This window comes from Chelmon rostratus, chromosome 8 (genome assembly GCF_017976325.1).
Source record: "Chelmon rostratus isolate fCheRos1 chromosome 8, fCheRos1.pri, whole genome shotgun sequence".
Taxonomy (NCBI): Eukaryota; Metazoa; Chordata; class Actinopteri; order Chaetodontiformes; family Chaetodontidae; genus Chelmon; species Chelmon rostratus.
Window position 1 is genome coordinate 22,099,648 of NC_055665.1, and position 26,284 is coordinate 22,125,931.

At 40.1% G+C, this 26,284-nt stretch overlaps 1 protein-coding gene across 7 annotated transcripts in view; it reads right to left on the reverse strand.

Annotated features, from left to right (window-relative positions):
* Positions 1-26,284, reverse strand: part of LOC121609906 (protein MTSS 1-like) — a 50,187-nt gene that overhangs the window by 11,862 nt on the left and 12,041 nt on the right. For 4 of the 7 annotated variants that reach the window (XM_041941675.1, XM_041941671.1, XM_041941670.1 and 1 more), the window contains exons 4-7: positions 7,052-7,136; positions 5,509-5,600; positions 5,192-5,266; positions 3,390-3,401 (exon numbers count right to left, since the gene is read on the reverse strand). In XM_041941675.1, coding sequence (XP_041797609.1) covers positions 3,390-3,401; positions 5,192-5,266; positions 5,509-5,600; positions 7,052-7,136 — 264 coding nt within the window. The remainder of the gene's footprint in view (positions 1-3,389; positions 3,402-5,191; positions 5,267-5,508; positions 5,601-7,051; positions 7,137-26,284) is intronic. The other 3 variants (XM_041941676.1, XM_041941673.1, XM_041941672.1) reach the window with 1 other exon arrangement.

Here is a 26,284-nt window from a genome sequence, read left to right on the forward strand (position 1 = left end):
ATTTTCAGTCTCATATAGATCCAAAGGCCCCCTTGTGTGCAGACAAGTAGACAATTACATTGTATAAGGTTTTGTGGAGAAGTCACTCTATGGCTGCCCCTGAAAAGGCCAGACAGGCCTCACTCATTAGTGTGGTTTCCACTGCTGGACCGAACTTGGTATTATTCATTTCCCTCTGGGAAAAATTAGCCTTTTTCCGTGTTGTAGCCAAGGAAATTATTTGTAAGCTGGGATGACATTACAAATAATGTTTGAATTAGTAGTTATAAATAGCTGGCCAATCATTATTAAAAGGTAATGCAAAAAATCATGTATAAGCTGCATCAATATAAAGTTAAACTTTTTGTAGGTGAAACTACAGAATTTAAACTCTTCATGGCAAAATGCTCCATACCTGCCAAGACAGCACAAGATGCTTTGAGTGAATGTAAGCCCTGTTGTAATGCTCAGTGAAATATTCTTGTCCCACCACAGCTGTGTTTTCTTTAACTCTGTTTCAAGATGAATAAAGCCATTTTAAACTTGAAGCTTTAGTTGGCCTCACTGTAGAAAACTAGCTTTTCAAGTCCCAGAGCCGGTGATGCTGTGGTGTCTCGTTGGCATGCAGTAAAACCAGGCAGCATACTGCATTCTGGTTGTCTCCCGCTAGTTCAAGTCCTGGCAGACAGTATTCTCAACATAACCACAGTGGTTTTGGAAAGACATTACTGTAAGTTGAGGTACTCTTTCTGAGACAGATGGAAAGCCAAATATTTTTTTTGTTACTGTTTTGGTATTGCCCCATGAGTATCTTGAGTAGTTCTAAACATTATTACAATCAGCCTCACATTACTTCCACATGCACTTCTGTTAGAGGTTGCCCCATCCAGAACCACCTTATCCCTTCATATATTTAATTACATTAAAATGTTTGAATCTGCAGATGCGAGCAAACTGACTTCCTCCTCACTCAGGGATTGACATTTGAGTTTAGCCCTTTAAAAGCAAATCATGAGGTCACCATTTCCAAACATGCATATACTCATGATACTGACAGCACTCACATAGAAACTGACTATGAGGGCTAAACATTATTAATTACTTTCAACTGAACACAAATAGACTGATAAATATTTCTAATATTCAACCAAAAGCCACTGTCATTACTCAATCAGCTTGTTGTGTCGATGTGAAAGATGTAATTGCAGGAATGGAGAGGGTTGCACACACACTCACATACACACACACATGTGTGCTGAGACAATGCAGGCACATCCTGGCATGAGATGTCAACTTGTGGTAAGCAGAGGGGTTGTTAGTGCTGTTATGTTACAGCTGTCTCTGCCATGGGTTGTTCTTGTGTTTGTCCACATTCCTGGTCTATCCACCATAACTTGTGTATCTGTGCTTGTGAAACAATGTAAATGACAAGGCCCTGATAGCTCCTTCCTCTTTCTCCTTAACCACAGGCAAACCCTGAGGTTCATTAAAGGTCAGTTGGCACTGATTGCATTGTAAACAAATCCATCCTGAATCTTTTCACAAGCCATCTCAATGTTCCATTAAGAACAATTAGTGCTTGTGACTAGACATAGTACTGTCTAGCTGTTTTACATGCTGGGATGACTAAGCAGTGATATGCTGCAGATGCCTGGGTGTGCATAAGTATGTCTGTTGAACACACTAGTGTTCAAAATACAGCAACCTGAAAACACACACCCTGATGTATTCAGACAAGTACTATTTAATGTGACTAGTTAGATAATTCGCTCATTCACACTTCAAACACAATAGCCGAGAGAAGCATGGAGAATTTCTGATAAGTGAGTCAGAGAAAATAAGACTCCTTTGAAGTAATACACATAGACTAATTATGTGACTGCACACAAAATACTGTACAGCGCATGTTAGATGAGTAGATGATGAGTAGTAGTTAGATTTTCTTTTTGTTAGCTTTTCTGCGATGTACAATCTTTTATTTATCAGTTTTATCATGTTTTGGGTTAGAAACATAAAATCTACCTAAAGTTCAAGGAATTGTGCTGATATTGCACAGTTGTTTTTATCAAACTCAACTAAGACAAGGTGGAAGTGGAGGGGGTCTGCATGGACTGCACACATGTGAATACATGTGCACACACAGAGAAATGAGATTAGCTGTTCCAGCTTTCACATGACCAATGATTGCATTAGGTTGCAGGCACAGGCTGTTTCTTAGCAAGGCTGGGATCTCAGGTCAGAAAAACACCCTCACGAGACACATATCAAACATGAACACAAGCAGACAGACGGGGTGTTATTTCCGTGTGAAAATGCTCTGCTCTTCCTGTAAGTAGTATGACTAAAGCTAGTAGCGATTCCTAAACTTGATTTAAATGTTTGTGTGTGTTTTTGTGGTACGGAGGTCAGTGAGTTTATAGACATTTTAGATGAACCATGTGCAGTAGGGTTAAGAAGGTGAGGTTATGTTCGCTTACATCAAAAAAAGTGAAGTGACTTTCCAATTTATAGGAAACAAGGACAATCATTTCTTCCCTGTCAGCAACAGTATAAAGTGCTTGCCAGTATTAAGAGATGCATCCCACAATTTTACACCTTATGAAAGGAAGGGAATTAAAGGGAGCTACAGTGTGCATACCTTTTTTTTTCATGCTTTCATTTCTGTCCTTCATTCGTCTAGCACCTGCCTTTTATGGTATTTGGATGTGCACGACTAATATGCAGTTTGTTGTATCCTGCAATTTACTATAACCCAATGTCGTACTAGTTGTATAGAAACCTACAACTTAAAAATGCCTGTACATGAAATTAAATGTAAGAGTAAGAGAGTGTAAAAAGTTTCTGAATCACCTGCTTTTCCTGTCTTTCAATTTGAATTAATTTACAATTCTGCAGTGTGGATGAGTTGTTGTCACAAGAAAGAAAATCGAAAAGCATTTAAGGCATTATCATTTGGTAAAGTTAAAGTTTTGTTCTGGCAACACTTCCTTTTAATAGTTTTCTCACTCGGTGGCTCTCTGAAGACAACACAAGGTGTGTGTGTGTGTGAGCAGAGTAAAGGAACAGAAACTTGCCAGCATGGACCACACTTAACGTGGACACCACAAAACTGAAAGAAAGACAGACAGTTGGTAGAAATAAATATAACTTAGGACTGTTTACTGAAGCATCTGGTTCACAGACTATATATCTTAGTGTGACAATAGTAGTGGCAACTGTAGACTATAAACCATTGTTGCCATATATCTGGAGGAAATTTAAGCATGCAGATATTTAGCAGTATCCACACATAGTTCATCTTTGTGTAACACTCTATTGAGGCTTTTTCACAATGCAACCAAGATGCCTGGTTAAACATTATAGCACAAGCAACAACCTGGACAGTGTGTCTGTTCCACAAACGGACTTACCTAGATTATCAGCTGCAGTGCAGCATAAGGAGAAGGATGGTATCGGAACCACATGGGGACAGGGAGAGGAAAAAGATCCAAGTCAACTGAAAGAGTGCCAGCACTTAACTAATCCGTCACCTATAGGTGCAGTCTAGTGTGTCTGGATGCCTGTTTAAGCATTGTACTCTCAGAAAAGTGTTTTTTAAAGCAATAACATTGTAAGTGTTTCCCACCATGTATCAGACCATACTGATACACATATGCATTTTTGTATACATTAATAGACCTAGTCCAAATTCAAGTACAAAAACAGGCTATGCTGTACAGGAATACCTCTCTTAAAAGTAATGAAATCCATCCAGAAAGACCATAATATTTAAATCCTGTTGATACTTTCATTAATAGATGGTTACCTTAACTGTCAAATTGGCAATTTAAGAACAAATGTCAAATATCAGCAGGTTTTGTTTTTCGAAGCTGGTACCAACAGTATGCTAATATGTTGCTGCATCTATACTAACTGCTTTAAAAAAACAAAACAAAGTGTTTTCCTGGACATGTTCTCTAAAAAAAGAGAGAGAGAGAGAGTAACAGTCCTAGTGCATGTATAGTCATAGAGTTGTCTTGACCTCATGACTCAAGTCGTATGTAGCAGCATTAGTAATGATCACTATGTATAGTGTAAGTTAAATCTATTAGGAGTAAGAAGAACTGTTTACCATTTTTGAAGGGGGGGGGGGGGGTGTACATCCACTGATTCAAACCTGAAACTATCAACATCCTGAACATACTGGAGGCCTATCCATCTCTTTCCTTTTTTGTGTGTGGTATTTTTTCTCTAGGTACGTGAACGCGTATGTAGAACATGAGCCAAGAGAATTGCAGATGGAAAAAGCTCCTGCCCTCTCAGACAGTGTTCACCAAGTAAGGTAATGTTTAGCCTTGCTAGATGTGCACGTCTAATCTGTAAGGACAAACTTCTTCTATACACATTACTGCTGTCTAATGAAAACATCATGTATACAATTTGGACATTTTCCTATTTGAAATAAGAGATGGCATTTGCCTTCACAAGCTGTTTCTGCAACTGAATGTTGACCTCTTGCAAACAGAGATCTTTAATCCTGTCCAATGCAACTCCCAGGTGTATAATGTTCAAGTAAAAACCATCTTTGGGGTAATTCACCAGTAGATACTGTTTTACTATACTATTTTTTTCTATCCTGATGTATACTATTTGACACAGCAGGCAGACCACAGATTGCTAATTTTTAGCTCCATGTCATCTTTCCTAGGTCTGGCTACTGCTGGTAGAAACAGCAATACACTACATTTCAAGAAGCCAAGCCTTTCCTTCCTTTGCTCGAAAGACATGTACTGTATATATCCAGTCCTTTAGTGTGAGGAGCGTAACAGACTCAGATTTCATACTTCCCAATTAAGATGCCAACCAGTAGAGCATAACAAAAGCATTTCAGCTGCTTGTTTTCTAAGAACTGAATCCGAACAAATTCTCTAACAGACACTTGAGATGAATATCTAGTTTAGCAGACAATGCCTCTTGTTGTTAAATGTGTGATCCCTACACTTAGCTTGTTTTTATATCTGCACAATACAGATATAAGCTAGCATATATAGTATTGTGCTGTTCATCTGGTTTTCATACTCTCTGGTCAAACTTTTAGTGTGTAGGTACAAGACAGTTTAAAAAAAAGCCTTGTCTCCCTCATTATCAGATAAACTACACTTAGCAGTGTTATTTTTGTTAATTCACGTAAGCGTTGGCTTTGAATAAAAAAATTAAATATGTGTTTTTTTACCTTTCTTTGCTTTCTTCTGAAGTTTCAGTGTGTCCGAGGACTTCTTCTTTATTTCCTGCCGGGCTCTTTTATACTCTGGTTAAGATAGACAAGGTAAAAACCATAAGATAACACTGGGGAAAATTTTGTGTGAAGGTACAGTTTTTCATACACTTAGTAATAATCCAAAACAATGTGAATGGAGCTGATGAATTACAACATTATTAGATCATCTGCACTTTGCATTGCTTTAAAATGTTGAAGTCTGATGTCAAAGAAATTTCTGGATCAGCATGTTATGTTACATTCTTGTGTGTAATTACATTGGTTTTCCCTACCTTTAGCATGGTCCTTGTCCAAAGTGTTGACTCCCCTTTTCCACTCCTCCATCTGTTCTTGTAGAGGGTTGATCAGACCCTCCAGGAAGGCCCTACAAAAACAGCCGGACATTTCATTCTAATGTGAGGTCAGCTTGATGAGTTTAACTATTTATATGTAGATATTCAAGACTAGCCTTTCAAAAAATCTAAACTTGTCACTGTTGGAATGCATTTAAAACAATGACTGTGTGGGCTTACAATTTTCATTAATGATGTGCATGCATAACAAGTTTTATTAACAAATCATATGGCTGAACAACCTATTTCTAAACATAAAATACAAATGGAGAAAATGTTAAATACCAGCCACCTGCTTTTGGCTCATGTTTCATTTTAATTATGTTTTATAGACCTGCTCTGCAGGGCTTGTCAGTATATCTGTCATCTGATTATAAAGTAACAGACAGACCTAAACAGACATAAAAATCATTATAGTCTGCTTTGCCTTTCTGTCTACACACTGTATGGTCTTGTCTGTCATTCATTAACAGACAGAAAGAAAGGGGGAAACACTGAGACTGAGAAAAGAAAAAGTCTGCTTATGTCTGACTGTGTGTCACAGGAGGAAGTAAGAAGCTTGTGCAGTCATGTCTGTCAATCATTACCCAACTGTGGCCATCTTGTATTTGTGATGTATTTGTGAGTGTGTTTAAGAGGCTGAGTATGAGAGGTAGGCAGCTGCAGGCTTAGTGCACGAAACTATAATTAGACTTCTCCCTCTTGCGTGTGTGTGTGTGTGTGTGTGTGTGTGTGTGTGTGTGTGACGACATCCCTGCTGTGTACGGTCCCCTGCTATGGAGATCCAAATGGAATCTCTACTGAAATGCCAGCCGAAATTAGAGAGCCCCTTGTCTGCGCAGTCTGAGTAGTGTGTGTGTGTGTGTGTTTGAGAGAGAGAGAGAGAGAGAGAGAGCGAGATGTGGTGCATGTGTGTGTGTGTGTGTGTGACTACACTAAAACATTATAGATGCTGGTGTTCCCAGACAAATCGTCTCTTTCCCAGCATTCCACGACAAGGGGACATTGTCACCCACACATACAAAATGTCAAGACATGTAGAATATGGTGAGATAACAATGAAAATATGAACCAACTGTGAGTCATAATATAGGAAACACTGCAAAAGGAAATAAACTTCAACCCAATCAGAAGTCTTTGAAAGTTTAAAAAGTTTAGTTGTGACAATCTTTTGTCAGAACTTGAAATGCTGCATCACTTGAAATTGGCAGGGTTTGGGTGTGTGTAGAGGGGAAGTTCTGTTAGGACATATGAACCCTCTGTTAATATTCCATTTTAAAACTCAACCAAACCACTGTGATGGGGCTTATTGACATAGTAATCCCAATGAAATCCCCTCTCCCAGCCAAGCATTCAGCAAACTTGCACAAGGGATATATTATATCAGGTCCTGTATATTGTAAATGTTAATAGTGCTGCGGTTGAGGAGAGATGAAGAAAGGCTAAAACAGCACACCAATGCATTAAAAGTAGTGTTGCTTACATGGAGAACTGCTTGAGTTTAGCCTCTATGCTGCGATGTCTCATACACATCCTGGTCAATGCTGATCCAATGTCTCTGGTCCCACCTGAAACGCATAAAAAAGAAAAAATATTGTTTGAAAATAGTACATGTTATAATTACTAAAATCACTCAGTCATCTATACAGTCAGTCTCAAATATTGACTGGCATCACTAGAACTTAATAGAAGCATAGGATATACAGGATAGGATATACAGAAAATACTAGTGGTGGTCAAACAATCCACATGAACATATTCCTTGAATGAACAATTTTGACAGTGAGGAGAGGGCTAGAGGCAAGAAAAGCCACAAAGGCAGGCTAGAGGACAAATTCACACTGTGATTTAGATTGCAACAAACATGTTTTCAACTTTGCCCTTAGTGACACTGACATCCGTGAAAGTGAAAATAAACGGAGAAATCCAAATGCATCATATTCACCAATTCTACTTCATTAATCATCTGAATTGAAAGGTCTTCAAAACGTTTGACATTTGCCACAGACAGGTTGCTGCAAATTCCCATTACTGCAAGACTGCAGCTGCATCATTTAGCAGAGCCCTTTAGCACAGAGCTAAAATAAAGCCACTGGGATTTTAAAATAGATTTTAATATGAAAAGGATGTGACTGAACTCTACTGACCACAATTCATCATACCTCTCATAGGTTCCTATGCATGTATTTACATGCACAGCAACCTGTAAGAATGGAAGGCAGTTTGCTAATTATATTGGCGTATAGTATATAATAGTCAGCTAATGTTATTAATTAACTCACTTCATACTGGACAGAGTGACTTCACTACTGGAAAAAAAAATGCAGCTTGACTCTCTAAATAAAACATATGTAACAAGCACTCACTGACCCCAGTCTCTCCACTTTGGCTGTAAACTGTGGGAATCAGCTGGAAACACACAGTTATGAATTGCACATGTTCAGAGTTAAGTGATTGGAAGTTGGAGATGAAGCCTTGTAAATGTGCTTGAGGCTAATGTCAGATTCCTTCACACAGGCTAACTAGGTGTCTACTGTCAGGCTGGACAGTTAAGCAGGGACTTCACGATGATTGACAGGAGTATTGTCTGGCTGCTCAGTATGACTGGCTGTTCTCTGAAGCACTACTGTGTGTGTGTGTGTGTGTGTGTGTGTGTGTGTGTGTGTGTGTTAGAGACAGTTTGGTTGTGCTGATCTGATGTGAAGTGTGAATCCCCTCCAACAGAGCAGGCCATTCTGCTGTCAGCACAGTCCTTGCTGCATGCGGAGACGCACACACAGAGCTGTCACTCACTCACACCCACTCACACTCAAGACTCACAACAGACACATACACACACAAAATTGTCTTTGATGATGATCTGGCATACGACACTCACTGATGGTGATTCGGGTGCTTTAGTGAAAAAGGCAGAAACAGAGAATCCCTATAGAACAGGATACAGTAAATTGAGACAAACTCTCAAATTGAAATTGTGGTTTCAAGTGGTTTGTCAATGAGCTGTGTATGTTTGCCTGACTGACCCAGCATGCATCAGAGTGACAACATATCTAACCATGTCCCCATTCCAAAGTGAAACCAGCGGAGGAGCATCTGAGCAGAGTTTTTTTTTGTCTCATTTGCTGTGTGATTATAAACAGTTAGTTTAAGAACTGGTTTTCAGACAATCTGCATCTGTCCTGCTCCTCTAACAGACCTGAATCAGCTTTCTGTGCTTTTGACTGCTCAGTGAAGGGCGGGCAAAACCGAGACAAACTGTAACACATAGGGATACAGGGTGACAGTGAATTAAGCTATGCGACATGGCAAATTACTACTTTCCTGTACCTTTCAACAATACATAATTTAATGTCAGTCCCACTGAGCCCATCATGACCCAAAATAATTTTTCCCTCTCTCCATTCATTCATCCATTACTCATTTACTGTGTGTGCTTGTTATTGAAGAGGGTGTGGCTACTACGTGCCATAAAAGACCTTTCTGTTATACAACACCATAATGATCACTCATTCCTGTGTTGACTTGTTTAGTCATTCTATCCATCCATCCATCTGTCCACCTCTCCTCCTCCTCTATGACGGCTTGTTATTATAAAGGTGTGGCTGATAGATGCCACAGTGCCACAGGGAGGCCACACAGCTGCCAAACCTTTTTTTTATTAGAAACCTACAGTAGAGTTCGAGCCCATGGGAAGAGTTTGGTTTCAGCTGATTATTCATTTGCTGCTACCCCAACCACACTCCTGGATTTGATATGAGGCAGAGAAGAAAAACAAAATCTGCTCTTGGCTACATACATAGGTGCGCCATTATGGGTGTGGTTGAAAGACTAAACTGTAGCTCACACTCAAGTCAGATTTTGTGAGATTATTGTAATATCCCCATTTCCAGTTCCACTAAATGACACATTCCTTTCAAGGGGTCATATTTGAAGGAGTACTGCTAGCATACTGGAGAGATTTGTCTGCAGATGTCAGCAATGCTTAAGACACGGGTATGGCAAAAGAACTCCTCCCATATACTTCAGCAATATCCCATATTCCATGTGAAAAAGAGACTTTCTTCCTCTCTCATCAGGTAGCTAGTCAATGCGGCCTCTGCCATGACTGCCAGTTACTGTGGAAACTGCATATGTATGTGTGCGCCTGTTACAGTCTGACTTGGCCTCCAATAGTGTTACAAGGTTAGGACCCTTTTGTTTTCTGCCATGCGTAAAGTGATTGACTCTGATTCTTGCAATACGCGGTTAGACAACACATATTGTGGTACTGTAATATTCAGAAAAATATTCTTATTAATCATGATATTGATTTCAATATTCATTTTCAATTTTATCCCCAATTATGAGCTCACACATGACATGCAGTCAGAAGAGGTGTTAAGGGTTAGGATGCTGGTGGATATCAGGCCAATCTGTCCTGTTTGTGGAAAGTTGTATTGTTGCTCTCAGGGTAAAGTGGCTGCTAACACACACCGTCTACTCTGTCAAGCACCAAGTGACCCTTGGTTTGAAATAGCTGCATTGGCAGCTCCAGTTGTCTACCATACACATGCGCACGCACGAGCACCCGCTTCAATTGCTTCCCTGCCAGGCCAGACCACTGCTTTGTGTGTGTGTAGTGGCATAGCTGGCTGTCAGTAGAAATAGCTGTTGTGTGACATGCTTGTTTCAGAGGCTTCTCATTATCCCCACACCGCCAACACTTAACCAGTCCAAAACACACACATACACTCACAGACACTATAAGTTCCGCTCTTTGGTGGACCTGTGTATGAAAAATGCCAAACTGATGCCTTTTTTAACTTTGAGGGAAAAGAACAGAATTTTTTCAAAATGTTTCAGTGTTTCACTGTATTTTGATGATGTCCAACAGTAGAGACAATATGCTATAAAGATCAATGGATTGTCTAGCAATCGTAGATTTTTTTTTACTGCATCTACTTGGTGTTAATTCTCTCATTACCATCAAACTATTTCTATCAAGTGATTGATGAAAGTTGTGTGTGCAAAAACAATATTGTCAGGTTGTAACACCAAGAGCCCACAACTTTTTACATATTCCTAACAAAGCTTTGTCTCTTGGTCTATGATATTTCAGCTGTCTGTGGGAACTGGTGTCTCAATAGTCTGTAGGGACATTTGTGACAGAGGTGGTACTTCTCTGTCAGTGTGTGTGTGTCTACAGTATGTGTGTGTATGAGAGTGAGAAAGACAGTATTGCAATTTGATGTTGAGATGCCAAGTCTGTCTCTGTTCTCAAGCCCCTTCCAGACTGTTCCTTGGAATGTCACACTGTGCTGACACGGACAGTGTGTGCCTGTGTGTGTGTGTGTGTGTGTGCGCACAAGCATTAGCAAGAAACAACTTCAGTCGATTAAAAGACTGATGTATCAATGTATTGGAAACATACTGCAAAAAGGCACTCTTCAATTTAAAATGTTATTATTAGCTCTAATTATGATGTGTTGCCTCTATAGTTGCATGGTATAGTGCAGTACCAAAACATCCTGTGTAAGTGACCATTCTTCCACTTTTTTGCTAAATTTACAATCCTCCCCACAGGATTAAATAAAGGTGGAAGGACAAGTTGCTTCTCAAAGCAGAGTGAGACAGACAATTTTGATGCAATTTGAAACCATCAACAATAATGGTATTAATGCAGCAGGAAGCAATATGACACTGCATGATCCTGTCCTATAAGCCTGCAGCTTATACCTGCAGTAAAATCTCAACATAAGAATGCTTTATTTGCAGAAATGTACAGGGTTCCCACTGTTTTCTGGAGATCATTTTTCAGGACTTTCCCAGGACATTTTAATGATGATCTCTCTGTTAAGATAGACAGCGATCATGCCAAACATTAATATGTGTCTCTCTGTGGAAATCTGATTTAAAAGCATATAAGGGCATAACATTTAGCCATGTAATGTCTTCTTTTACTACTATCTCCTCTTACTGTTTTTCTGTTTTTTGTTTGTTTTGTTTTTTTTGTTTCTTGCCTTGTTTTAATGCTCTGTTTCAATATTGTCATTCTATTTTTATTTTTGATAGTATTCTGTCATTGTATTTTATTTGGAAAAGCCAGTAACCATATGTTCACCTCACAAAATAAACTTGTTATCCTACAAGCAGGTCTGGAAGTTTCGGTAGCTAATGATATTATATGGAGGGACTTTGCACTTGGGTTTTAAGCACATCAAATTAACCTTTCTGTCCCTCTATGGGCCAAAGCCTGAAATCTGCAAATGTGATTCTTTTCTTTTAACCCACCATGTTTGTAATATGCCGAGAAAGAGAGAGTGATTTGGCCTGGGTAGTTTTGACATGAAGATCAGACAGTTTGCTAGCTAAAACCAACTCTGTATGAGCACCAGATGGTCGCTATTAACTACGGACCAGTGGTTACACTGATAAGAGACTGGAGACCATACAGCTGGACACACACACCACAAACACACCACACACCATACACACACACGCACACACAGCTGAGCAGAGGTAAGGCGATCTGTTCGCTAGCTAATTAGAGAGCTGGAGAAAACACTAACCTACATCCACACTACGCCAGCTAAATAAAAAAAATGTTTTATGTTGGCCTTCAATCAAACAAAGGTGTACATTTCAAAAGAAAATGAGCGGTGACAGTTTTCAAAATTATGATGTACGCCTCCATGGCTGCGTGGCAGTAACGGTATGAAGTCATTTTTTGACACCTCCGGCTGATACAGTTGATTACGCAATACTGCTGTCAGATTACAGCTGGCACAGGTGATGCTAAGTAAAATTGCTTTTTTATACTTGTTCAGGTGTCAGAATCAGAATCAGAAAAATAAACACACATAAAATTTCTATAATGGTCACTTCTTTTATGTCAACACACTGAAAACAAAAACAACTTCTTTCTTCTACATAAATCTGAAAGTAAGTCACTTCTAGGTTTTAGTACAGGGTTAGAAAGGCATGAATTCTCAATCACTTTACAGACAGTCTTTGAAAACATAGACAGACGCACGCGCACACACACACGCACGCACACACGCACACACACACACACACACACACACACACACACTAGCTTAGCAGTTGGCATGCCCAGATGGAGCCACCCACATAGCACAGATACAGGCTAGGATTTCATTCATTGATTTATATTTCTGCCCTGTCAGTCTGGTGGCCTACTGTAAGTCTACAATTACAATATTCAATAAATTATACACTGAAAAATGTTAATGAATTTTAATGAATCTGGGGCCTGAGGGAGGTGAATGAATGTAGGAATAAATGAGCTAAAACAAGCAACCAAAGAAGTATCTTAACAATCTACTATACCACAGCATATATACTATAGTATAATATATCATACTAGGTAATGGGGTTAAGTAAGGAGAAGTACATGGATAGCAACCTGCATGGTCTCCAAGGTCAAGGGCTTATAATAGCCTGCTCTAATAGCTGGCCTGCCCTCCTTGGGAACTAAGCCCACCTCTTCAATCATCAATAGCTGCTGACAGAAAAGTCAGCTTGTCTGTCTTACCCTGTCTACCCACACACACACACAAACACACACACAAACGCACACGCACACTCGACAGTCAGCAAGTCTAGCCTCAACGGGCACCAACACATGCAAACGTGTGGGCGAGCAAACACACACGCACCTGCTGCAGTGTGACCAGTGCTGACACACAAAAGCTCTGGACTGTCTGACTACAGCTCCCAACAGCTGTCACCCAAAGACAGGAGAAGGGAAAGGAGGAGAATCGGGAGAGGAGGAGAATATGAGAAGAGAGCGGAGGAGTTGAAAGAAACGAGGAGGGGAGAGAGAATGGGATGAACTTATTAGGACTCTTTTCAGATACTGTCAAAAAATTGTAAGTGTTCTGCTGGAAAAAGGCTCACCTGTACTGGAATATGCTTTAGTTGATAGGTATGCCTGTCTACATAGCACCTTATTTACCAAATACTGGCAGAGGGGAGAGTCAGTCATAAGCCAGATTTAAACCCATGATGCTGTTTTTCAATGGATTGCATCAGAGTCGAATGAGTGTCTTTATGCAGATGGTGTATGACAGCTGGATGTGTACCATAGCTTAGTGGCAATACTCATCAACATGGAGTCAGCAATGTGGTGGATTGTAATACTGACCGCAATTACACAAATACAAGCATAATCTGCTCGAGAAACAAAGGAGAATTGCTGTAAACTGCAGTTGTGAATGTGTGTCAGTGTGCCACTGCAATGCAGTGAAATGCATCCTGAATAGTAATGCTTGAAACTCCCATTACCCTCTTCTCCTTTATGCTGCTCTCCTCTCGTGAAGGCCATATCCCCCCATCTCCTCTCATCTCGCCTCCTCTTGTGCTTCTATTTTACTCTTCTTTTCTGCCCTGATCAAATCTGCTGTCTTCTACTACTACTACTACTATCTACTCTCATCCCATCTCTTCTTTTCTGTCTTCCAACTCAGTTGTCTTCTTCACCCTGATTGCTACCCTTCTCCACTCTTCCACTCCATTCTGTCATCTCACTGTTGGTGTGGAAAGTAAAAGCAGCAGAAAGATTCATTACTGGGACAAATGAGTGATGTACACAGGGATGATTTAGAGGTGTCACGCTTTCAAAGAAACCTAAGAGCTTTGGACTGATGTACACTAAACAGAGCTGAGGCTGCTAACAGTAAGTGTGTCAGTGTGCCACTGTGGAGCTGCAGCCTGAATACTAATGAATGCTGTTCAAATTCTTCTGATTTTACAGTGTTAACTTACCACTAATTAAGAAGATAAAAAAAAGGAGAACACAGGAAAAGGCACAGAATTGTTGAATTTTTGTTTTTAAGGACTTGGATGTGACGAGGTAAGGAAAGCAAACGGGGAGAGGAGAGAGTGTAGATGACAAAGAGGAGTCATTTGAGAGTGATAGTATGACACCTCTGTGTGGTTTTGCAGTGTGAATGCTAACGAGGTCTTGAGGCCACAGATAAACAAGAAAGGATAGCTGACAAATGCAACATTTGCTCTCTGGGTTTGCCTCTTGCCTATTTGGAGTTACTGTATCTCTACCTCCCTCCTGTTATTCTTATCCTCTTTTGTTTCTGTCTCACAATACTGAGGTATGAATAGATGCTAAAGCAATGTGGATTGCGGTCATTTAAATGGGCCACATCTTATAAATCAAATTCATAAATTCTTCTACTTGTAGTAAAACTGTTTTGTCAAGGCTGTTTGACAAAAAATGATTTAAAAAGTACATCTGTGGGTTTAAGTGTGCCTTAAGACAGACTTTTTAAGGGTTTCTGAAGATATTCACATCACACTGACACTGTAAGATACATATAGTCCCAAAGTTTTAGGACAATGTAACAGGACAGTCCTCCTGAATATGCAGCTAATACAAACAAAAAGGGTTTTATGGCTGAATGGTGGAATGTTCTTGACTGGTTGAGTCCGTCATTTGGTCTCAGCAGGTGTGTCACTTGCTGAAGACCACACTGTTGGCAGGCAAGCCCCCAAAACAAGAACTAAATGGGGATGACTTTGGTGCAGTCCTCGCATAGCATCATCACAGAAAATGCGAGATGTTTGCTGATGTTTTCAAAATTGGTCACAGACACATTCTTCTCAGAAAACCAAGCAGCATGACACATCTGCCTGGAAACTAACTGTTGAGCAAAGGAGTACAGTATGGTAGTGTGATCTGTAAAATGCACATGCTGTACAAGAGGAGCAAGTATGCGGGTGGTCTCTAGACAGAGACCCTGTGCTAGCAAACAGTCTCCAGGCAGACTTGGTATGCTAATTTATGCTAGCTGTCTTACTGTACTCTTACAGCGCTATGTCATAACTGCACATGTTGGCTTCAGCTGCAGATTGCAATGCAAATGTAGGTCATGGAGGAATTTCACCCCCTCCCCACCCCCTTTATTCTACTGTATTCCTTTGATTTCTTCTTTTAAGCTGCTCTCTCTCTGATCTAGTCCTCTATCGTACATTCTAATCTTTGTGTGTTCAGTTTAGTTTTTCTCGCTTTCTGGTTTCTTTCTGTTCTGGCTTAGTCCTCTGCTCCCACCCCTCGTCTCTGATGTCTCTGTGAATGTAGTACCATAGTGTTAACATGGTGCCTGAGCTAATCCAGTCAGTAAGCAGTTGGCCAGTTCAATGAGCGGTCAGAGTCGAGACAAAAATAAATGCTCAAAAAGACGTGGAGAATGTCCCATGGGAAAGTACATGATGGAAATACAGCATTTTGGTGGATCACTGCTGACCTCAACAGTGAGAAGTGTTTCATGGTGTTGTCTCAAGAGAAAATAATTGCAGCAACATTGCACAATAGCAACATATTAAATGGCAAACATCAATCATCTGAATAACGAAAAGTCTGCATGGTCCCACTGTCCCTGCTATCTCAGTGTTTCCCACATACAGTAGCAGGTAGTTAACACATAACCATTGCTTTCTTTTCAAAGCTGCTTGTTTAGGGACACAGTTGGTACTTGAATCTTGGGTGAAATGATGGGCAGTGTGTATTTAAGCAAAATGTCACATCTCTGATATGTGTGGGTGTCCAAATACAAATACACAGACTTTTCGATGATAGGCTAAATCTACAGCCCATGGACTTTGGGACACCACAAGTGCCATTACCAGTGCCATTTTAACCTCTAAAAGGTTAAACACAAAAACATCAGACGTTGTAGTAGAACTGACAATGTAGTGCTTCATTCACTGATAGCCAGTGCCTGCATATTGTTCTACACAGCATGTAGAGGCTCAACAGCAGCTATTAGTCTGCTGCCCAGAATCTAACCAATTAAAGCCTCCAATGAGGGGTTTAAGCATGTCATAAGATGACCAGACAGAGAGAGGGCAGAGCAAGAGAGAGAGAGAGCGAGAGAGAGAGAGCACAAATAGATTACCCTAGAGCCCACTCTTGCTCTTTTCCGGGCTCTGGTGCCCCACTTTTTCTCTAATCTTCCTTTCTGGTCTGACACACATTCCACAGACAGATAGACAGAAAGGATTTACTAGAACCTCTACCAGCGGACTAAATCAATTGCTTTTTTGGTTGAGTATAGCCATCCCTATTTGTAGGTCTGCAGAAGTGAGAAGGACCCGCAATAATAACTGCAACTTCAAACAATCAAATTCAATGTTAAAACTTTCTTTTTCCAAATTCATTGGACAAATGAGACATATAATATAATCAGAACATGCAAAAGGTCTGATGTCACAGTTAATCTTTTACAGTGAAGAGGACAGAGGTTCATATTTAAACTGCAATGACTGAAACTCAACAGCTGAATAAAATAAGGTATGAGTCACGTACATCCTGAAAGTGAAACTAAAGACACAGCCAAAGTTACCTGCATTACCTCTCATATTCGGTTTAAGTCCCAATTCTGTAAGTCTTTACATTTTGAACATGGCAGATATATTCAGTGAAGGTTTTAGGTATTAATATCAACTACACAGGTCTCAACACTAATAAAATAAAGACCACTTTTAAAAAACATCAGCAATAGAAAACTTTGCATGTGTAAATGATGAAAAACAGGTCATTCAAGTAAGGAGGGTGAAGAAGGTATACTTAAAACATACAGAGAATTAACACCTTATAGTGCTCCATACAGTCATTACCGCATCTATAGGCTTATGCAAAAGGTATACTTGGAAGCAACATTTTGAAGATATTTTAACAGAGGCATGTTGCAGTTCTTGTATGGGAGTGCACAAGAAACTGCACAGTATTGTTCTTGCTTGTCTTCAAGCCCAAGGGCAATGTGTGAAAGGTTTCATTCAAGAATGAACACTTACTGAGATGTATATTATCCACACTACACAGCAAAAATATCATAGTATACAAATTACTGTTAATACCTGTAATACTGTAATAGCAAACACTAATGGCATCAATCTGGGGTGTACATGTTAGGGCTGACAGAATTGGGTAAATATGCGTACATACTATAAAATAAACAAATAAAATAATATCCATGCTGTTGAATTATTTGTACATTTCAGCCGAGTTGCAGAGTTTCCTAGTAGTCCTGCACAAATGCGAGAAACTCCAGTCAAATATTGTCTGTGATGATGGGCCCTATTTTGCAATGTTTTTGTGTGTAAGTGACTAATGGTGTCTGCAATTTACACAGATGATCTCTCCTTATTATTTATTAAGAGTAAAAAGTTTTTCAATAACAAAGTTAAAAACAAGACAGCAGTCTTTGGTATAATTAACAGACACAATGAATGCAATAGGTTCAAGCTTAACTTGACACTTGAAACCTAACAGGACATCAAAAATATCTACAATGTTTGGCTTTTCACCTTCAGCACTTCGTACATGAATGTGCCTGTGACCCTTCCTTTGCCACAGGGAGAGAGACTGAAAGGCCTCTAGTCTGGGAGATACTGGTGATAATTTAAACCAACCACACACTAGGGAGACTGAACTGTTTGTCAGTACAACACAGCACTGCCTTGTTTGCAATAATGACCACCAGATTGCATCTACTATGTGTGTGTGCCTTTGCATGCACGTATATGTGTGCACGTGTGCATGTGTAAGAGCCCACTATGCTGTCAAATTGGTAGTGCGGAGACATTCTCCACCCAAGTGTCACCCCACATCCACCCGACCGCCCCTACACACACACACTCTCTCTCTCGCACGCGTGCTCTCTGTCTTCACACACATATACACACTCTTCACACAAACACATCATTCATTCAGAGTGTTTTATGAAGTGTCTATAGGACGACAGGGAACAATCCAGACACTGAAAGCTCGCTGAGTCAACCCACTCACTGAGTAACTTAAATGGATTGAACTTAACCATTATTTATCCATCTATCAACCAATACAATGGCTGTATTATCTTACAGACTCAATGATGAACTCATACCTATTAAATCTATTTAAAGAACAGTATGCAACATGCTTGTTTAGCACAGTTTACAAAACCTGGCCTTACCGTAAAATGATTACATGTAGACATATTCAACACATTTAATGTGCAGTGTGAGGTCACCTTGCCTTACTCTAAAAGAAGAAAGTTTCTTTCAAGTGAGTGGGGAGGACGGAATGAGGTAACACTTCATCCAAGTTCACCTTCAATAGTCATGGTGCAGCAGATGGCCCACCCACCCAGTAACACAGCAACAAGCTGATGATGGTATCCCACTGTGCGTGTGCGCTTCTATCTTTGAGTGTTTATGCAAATGTGTAGCTGTTGCACTCTATTCTCAAGTATGACACATCAAATACTAGACAATCTGAGCACACATACACGCCTCTGAGTTTCAACTGAGCAGAAAGTTCCTGATGACAAACAGAACATGGTTTGGTGTTTCTGTCACAGACCGGCTGTGTATACACCTGGCTTCGACAGCCTGGACACAAACACACAGGAGTTCAGGGTATAGATGCAGACAAGAGCACATGGCGAAAGAGAGGAAACAAGGTAAGAAAAAAAATAGTATCAGTATCACCAACCTTAAATTACTTTGCTTCATGGGAAAGTAATCTAATACTTATTGAAGGGAAAATGCATAACAAGTTAATAAACACACTCATTCTCCTGGCATGCGTTGCAGGTGATATTGAATATAACAATTTTGTTAAATTTTCTGGCTACACTTAGTCTACACTGCCGGGACTGTGTCTTTGTCAAAATGAACATCAGTGGCTTTAGAGCCAAAGTTTTCAGACAGAAAGTTCTCATTAGGCCAGAAAAGTCTTCCTCCTCAACACTTTTAGTGGACATACTTTGATGGGTGCATTTGCCCTTAAGGATTATGTTGCAGCCACTGGCACCCACTTTGCGCCTCCCGACCCAGGTGACCGACTGGATCGATTCCGAAAACTTTTTGTTTGTTTTTTGTTTCTCAGGAACACACACACAAAAAGACAAGAGACGTTATCAGCCCAGTACTTTCTTACACTTTATATTAAGCAGTGAACATTTGGGACCATGTGAAGTCCATCAATGCATTTTTTCTACCTGAAAGCAGTAGCAATATGGCAACCTGCTTAATAAATGCTTATCAAAGCAACTCAGAAAGATACAAGTCTGACATTCTTTTGCCAAAGAAATGTGCTTTGCATTTGACTTTGTATGCATGTCAGATGTTCCAAATCCAAGACTCACTGGTTGAACCGGGTTTATGTTTAAACAAAAACAGAGAGCAAATACCCACAAACACTTGTGCAGACACACAGTGCATGCACACATATTCACACAGAAGATTCTCTGCTTCCTTTTTTGGCTCAAACACACTCAAAGGTGTTTGGCTTACTCACCTCCATGTCTCGAAAATATACACATTCTCCCTCACTCCTGGAGAGGGTGTCTTGTGTTTTAACCTTTTTGGTCCGCACCTACGCAGACAAACATACACTCATGCATTTGTGTCCCTTATCTCCATGACAAGGGCATTTTGGAGCCTAACTCTGAATTTGCAATGTCCATGGGCAGATGTTCGTATTAAAGCAGATGGTTGAAGATAAATCTTTTAACTAGACACTTCCTTGTATTTTCTATGTTAATGTGTTTTATAGTGCAGACTAAATGGCATGACAAGTAAGTCTACCATGAGACGTGACAAAGGAGTTTGACCCATAAATTCTCAAACAGCAGAGAAGAAGGCCAGCACTAACTCAGCCTGGGGAATCTATTGCCTGTGAGTCCGAGAGATGCAGAGATAATTTCATGCAAGTCTATGGTTGAATCTCTATATGTGCTGCATATGTGTACATGTGCACATGAGGCTGTGCATGCTTGAATTAGTCTGTGAGTCTATGCGTGAGTCTGTGTATTTGACCCATTAACTGACTTAATTGCTGGTTCCAGTGATCTGTAAGATTCCCAGGACAGGGTCAGGGTGAACAGAAGAGAACACAGGGTGGATTGAGAGGCATGGAGCTCGTCCATGGGGTGGGATCTAGGTCTGGGTTTGACAGAGGACAGGAAATGTATATGGCCAGGCTGGTCTTGGACTGAAGCTGGAAAAAGAGGACAGAGCCCTTTCAGAGAGGGCACTGAGACAGTGGGTCAGTTCAGGATCTAATGCTGCTCTGTAACAAAGGCCAAGCCATGAACTGAGAGGGGCAAAGAGGAAAGGGCCATTTTTTTTCACAGAGCTGTATGAGGGTCTGTTCATGGCAGAGCACACTCTAATTCTGCTTAGACCGAATTTGACTGAAGTCTGTTTCACAAAAGTCTTGAGTTCAGTGCATTCCAAGTTGAGTTTAGAAAGCCAATGTGTCCATGAAGATTTAACAGAAAATTGAGTCCTTGAGTCTGTCAAGTAGAAGTACATCTGCATTCAGGTAAAACTTGCTGGTTTATCTAGAGTTACTGTGAGCAGCTCAAAAGGAAAAGGGCATGATAAAAACCTGAGTCTCTACTTATTTCAGACTCCCCCTTATTTTAATCAAAATAGGCTGGATGTATGCTAATTCACAGTAATTATGTGGGCCAGCGTCACTCAGTAAAAACAGTTGGGACGGAAGCCTCATTGAAAAACAACCAGGGCATGCATACGCACATACTCTCACAAGCACACACACACAAGAATAAATATACGTATGTATGCACAACCCAAACCCTTGCACACACACGTCAATCAGCTCATAGTTGATTCATACAGCTCATACTCTCGCACACAAACGGATATTCTGGGTGACATATACTCTTAATAATGTGCAATGTTTGGGCCCCTCAGACTCATTTGGACTCAAAGACTTCATACTTCATGTACACATTTACTAACTTACCAATCCTTTAGCTCCCATTTAGAATTCATGGACCCCACTGTTTCACATCCACACAAACTGTCGGATTCATGTGCACGTTAATTCATCTCAATTTTTGCCAAGCATGCTACAACTGTAACTCAGATTTTAATCATTCTTGAAGCATCAACTACCAAGAAAAGCTAAAAAGAGTGACAAAATGTGAATATCATCTATGCCAGTTATGGTGACAGGCATAGAAAACTGATAACAGTTGTGATGGCTTCTGCCCTGCATTAGCAGCGGCACAAAGTGCATTAGCAGATGACTGGAAACAGTAGAAGGTAAAGCTGTAGAGACATCTGGGGTTTATAGGCCCACTTACCCTGAATATCTGCTACGCACCCACACACAGAATGAGTAGCAATCTATAGAGTACACATGTAATGCGCTCTTTTGGAGTTTGTCAGTTGTCTTTTTACTGTTTCAGAGACATGTATTTTTAAAATGTATAAGAAATGCACTGCACTAGTTCAAAAGGAAGAACATACACACCTCTAGATTGGAAGTTATTTTCAGGTGCTGAACTCATTGTAGGCACACATGGGCCTCAGTGGAACTAAGCTATTCCATAAGGAGGGGCGGCACTGATGTTAATGGGAGAGGTCATACAATGAGCTGAAGCTAGGCAGTGTATAGAGGTCATAAAGATGTAGCACAGCCACTTTGTCGCAACTAGAAGCAAGCTGGCAAATATGAAGCAATGACAGAAGTTGACAAGGGCATCTCAAAAAGTATACCAGTATGGTGGAATCAGCACTGGATTCCCAGTATGCACTGTCACACTTTGGTTATGAGAAAATTATAGCTCACTTCATACAGCAGATTTTAATCTAAGATTTACCACCACACCCAGTACTAACACATCTTAAGCATCTAAATTCTGTAACCCCCATCCCCTGGCTCTCCATGTCTATGAGAGACCAAAAATCATTACAGTTTCATAAAGGCTGCAGCCATACTCAGAGATACTGGGCTGTTTCCAGTCAATATACAAGTTAAGTTTATGTTAGGCTGACGGTTTGTTTTTTGGTAAAAAATGTGGCTGCTATTATGACAACAGGACTGCAATAATGACAGCAACAGCTGGCATCGTTCTAAACAGACAGGAAGTGTGTAAGAACTGGTTTATTGTATTTTCACAGGCTTAACAATACCATAGTAGGCATCTACTTTAGAAAAAGATGGCTGACTTGTTAACCTGGGGAAACAGAGATGTACGTATGTGAAAATGTATTTCCAAGGAATATTCATGTTCACCATAATGACTATAAGGTAATAGGTAAAAGTTTTTGGTCTTTTAACTTTGCAGATGTGCTAAAACAGCAAAATGTTGAAAGAATAATTTATTTATCATCTTTGGCCTTATACAATTGAAAAGTTAAAACCAAGCGCCAAGCTCCAGGGCTGAAAAATGAAGACAACACAGACGAGTCATTTCTTTGAATGGCCACTTGAGGCTGGCTCCAAAAACGAGTTAATCTCCAGAAATAAAGCAGCAGATATAAAACATGTTTGGTCTCTGATGTGCTGCTGAGTGTGAAAACTCCTTCGGGCATTTGGTGAGAAGTTTAAGGACATGAATCAAGGACATAAACAAAAGGAAATGAACACATTTGCTACACTGTTTAATGTGGAGTCAGCTGATGAGCCTGATAACCTACAACATGAAATCGCTGAGCTACAAAGGAACGACCTGCTACTGAGAGCAGTTCTTTGTAAAAATGACTCAATCCTGCTCAAGATTTCACAATAAACCTATAGGTGATGTCACAGAGACTACATCCATGTTTTTTACAGACTATGGGCAAAACCAAACAAATACTTTATTGTTCATGCAAGGGAACATTTTTAAAAGCTAACTGCATATACAATGAAAACAATATCTGACCATGTATATAACATTCCAGTTACATGGGCTATTGAATGATCAATTGCTCTTAGTCCAAACAATCTGAATAACCGGATGGGCAACTGGAAGATTATCATCGGCTCTAAAAACAAGTTTGTGCAACTTAATAATCATTTTAGGTCCAAATAGATCTAACAAGCTTCTACATGCCAGCTCTGTGGCAGGTGTCTATTTCATCTCTAGAGTCAGACGTGTCCAAACAGACTCAACACCATAGGTGCTGACAGAGCCACAGGGATTAATATATACACAGGCGCACACACACACACACTTGTGTACACATAGACACACTGTACGTACTGACATGCTGTATATGTACACACACACATACTGACAGCTGCCAACCAACATGTGATGCAAGCTTGGTTATTTTTATACCCGTGAACAAACTATTATGCTATGAGTGGTAAGAGAAATTCTGTGTGTGTGTGTGTGTGTGAGTGTTGTTTTTTTACATGAAGAAAGTGACAGAGATATATAATTTACCAATCATGTTTAATATACATGGATGGTCACTTATGTTAATTGTGTACTATGCACTGCATGAGTACAAGCTCTCACGACTCCACTGAACTCCAAGTTGTTTTTCCTGAGGACAGTGGTTTTCAAGGTCAGACTATGCGATTTAAAGATGGGCCAATTGAAGACTCAAACAAGCCATCTTATTATGTCTCAAAACTGGTCAAACTTGCTCTATGTATACCTAATGACACTGCTACGATGCTAAGCAGTCTTCCAAGTGGCATGCAGACAACCCTGTCTGCATACCAGCAACATACGACAGTGTACTAACTTAAAGGCAGGCCACAATGGTCTTCATCTTTGCCAACATTAACAGCCCTTGGGAAAATAATTTTATTGAATTCATGTCTTTTTCAGGCCAACAATGTGCAATTCTTGGAAAGCATCAAAATTACATTGCTGTGTTATTTTTAACATCTGCTGTCCCTGTCTGCTCTGTTGCATGGAATGACCTCATCTCACTGTGCGGCCTGGTTGCCATCAGCTGTTTCACCGTGGCTGACTCTGAGGAAATCTCACTACTCACCCACTCAGTCACTCTCACACTCACTTGGTGAATGGAATACCACGAAGAGGTAGCACTGGTATATTGTATGAGGACACACGCGCACAGACGCACGCACAAGCTCAAAAAAGATGCACGCACAGGCACACACAAACAGACCCACAGACAAGCCCATTATCCATTATACAAAGAAGGAAACTATGACGAAACTATAATTTGATACAAAACGGGGGGAAGAGGGGATCTACATGGAAAATGAACAGGCGCTTGATGGAACAAGAGAGAGGATTATTCTTGTGCCTTCTCTGTTCTTCTCTCTTCATCTCTCTGTCTTCGTGGATTCAATAAAGCTTTGTCTCATTTTTCACCAATGACCGGAGCAGTTTCAAGTTTTCAGAGGGAGGGAATATGGTTCAGCCTGGGTTTGTCTCAGACAACAACTGACAAAGAGGTGAAATGTTGTGTTTCAAAGCTGATGTTGTAGTTTTTCACAATTATTGTAGAAAATAATTGTCTGATTGTTTTGCCTATAAAATAATAAAAAAAATTAAATTGCCAAGCATGTCCTCTTGTAAACTTTTGAGTATTGAATCTTATATACATTGGAATTCTCTCTAAAACGCTTGAACAGTGATGCAAAAAGCAACTTCAGTGGAATTTAGAGGGCTCTTCATGGGTGGCTATTTTTACATACTGCAGAGAAGTCACATTTTGGCAGTGGTGATAATGAGATAAGGAGATTATTGACAGAATGTGATGTGAATCAGTGTCATCCATTCTGCTCATTTAAATCTCCTACAAATGGCTTCGTATTCTCCCTACTGATTAAAGATGAACTCTGTGCACTATGACGAAATTTACTGGTACTGTAATGTGAAACATTAAGGTAAAGGTATAAGTTTGAACTATGTTGTTTCCATTTAAGAAGCAAACTAAGCCTAGCCAAGGTGGTCATGTGTGTCTGCAGCAAAAATAGATTTGTAATCAAATTACAGCACCTTCAACTCAAAACTATTTAAATTGTGACATAACTAAATATTCCCTGCACTATTGCCTGGTGTCTCATATTTTTCCTTTCAGCAAATTCACAGATACCTCTTGGTAACAGCTTGTTTGTCAGTCCAGGTGGCCTGATGTCTGAGTACTTCTATCAAGTCTGGCCCAAAACATGTTTAATCATTAACGTTTAATCACATGAGTTTAAATCAAATAGAACCATCAGAGCCATTAGAACAAACACTGTCACACTGCTTCAAGGCAGAGGCGACTGTGTGATGTGTGTGCCCTGGTGTATGTTTGTGCCAACAGTATAAGAATACAGGCTACAGTGTCTGCATGCAATACATTCACCTTTGTGGGCAGGTTCAAGGTTCACAGATATAAAAGACATAATACAAAACTGTGAGAAAGACACAGGGACCAAGAGTAAGAAAGGTCAATCAATAAAACAAGCAGAAATATGTAGAAAGAGGGAAGAAAGAGCTGCAAACATCGGCAAAGAGGAGAGAATATGAGAAAAGCCAAGACCAAGGTCCAAGAGGTGGAACAAAGTATGACAGACGGATGAGAAAAAAAAAGACCGGACAAAAAATTGTGTTTTAAATTCTGTCCCTAATTTAATGAGTGAGTGGATTAGTGTAAAGACAGTACACCAACATAATTTAAACATACTTGAGGATTTGGGAGTTTGTGGACTAATCTCTTGTAACCAGAATTGCCACAGGCAAGACAACTTTGAACACACTACTAAGTCGGAAAGTCAACAAGCCCCCGTCAGGCTTGGTGCTGGTGTATATTGTAAATTTTCTTCAATGATTAACCAGTGTCACTTCTTGAGAAACTTCTTGAGTCACTGACAGCAAAGCCAGTCAAGCAGTGTTTTAGCATACTGTCCATACTCAGCAGCTACTGCTAATATAAACAAAGCTGCAAAAACAAAAGAGACAGGCTGTTTTTTTGCCTGTCTCTTTTGTTATTGCAGCTG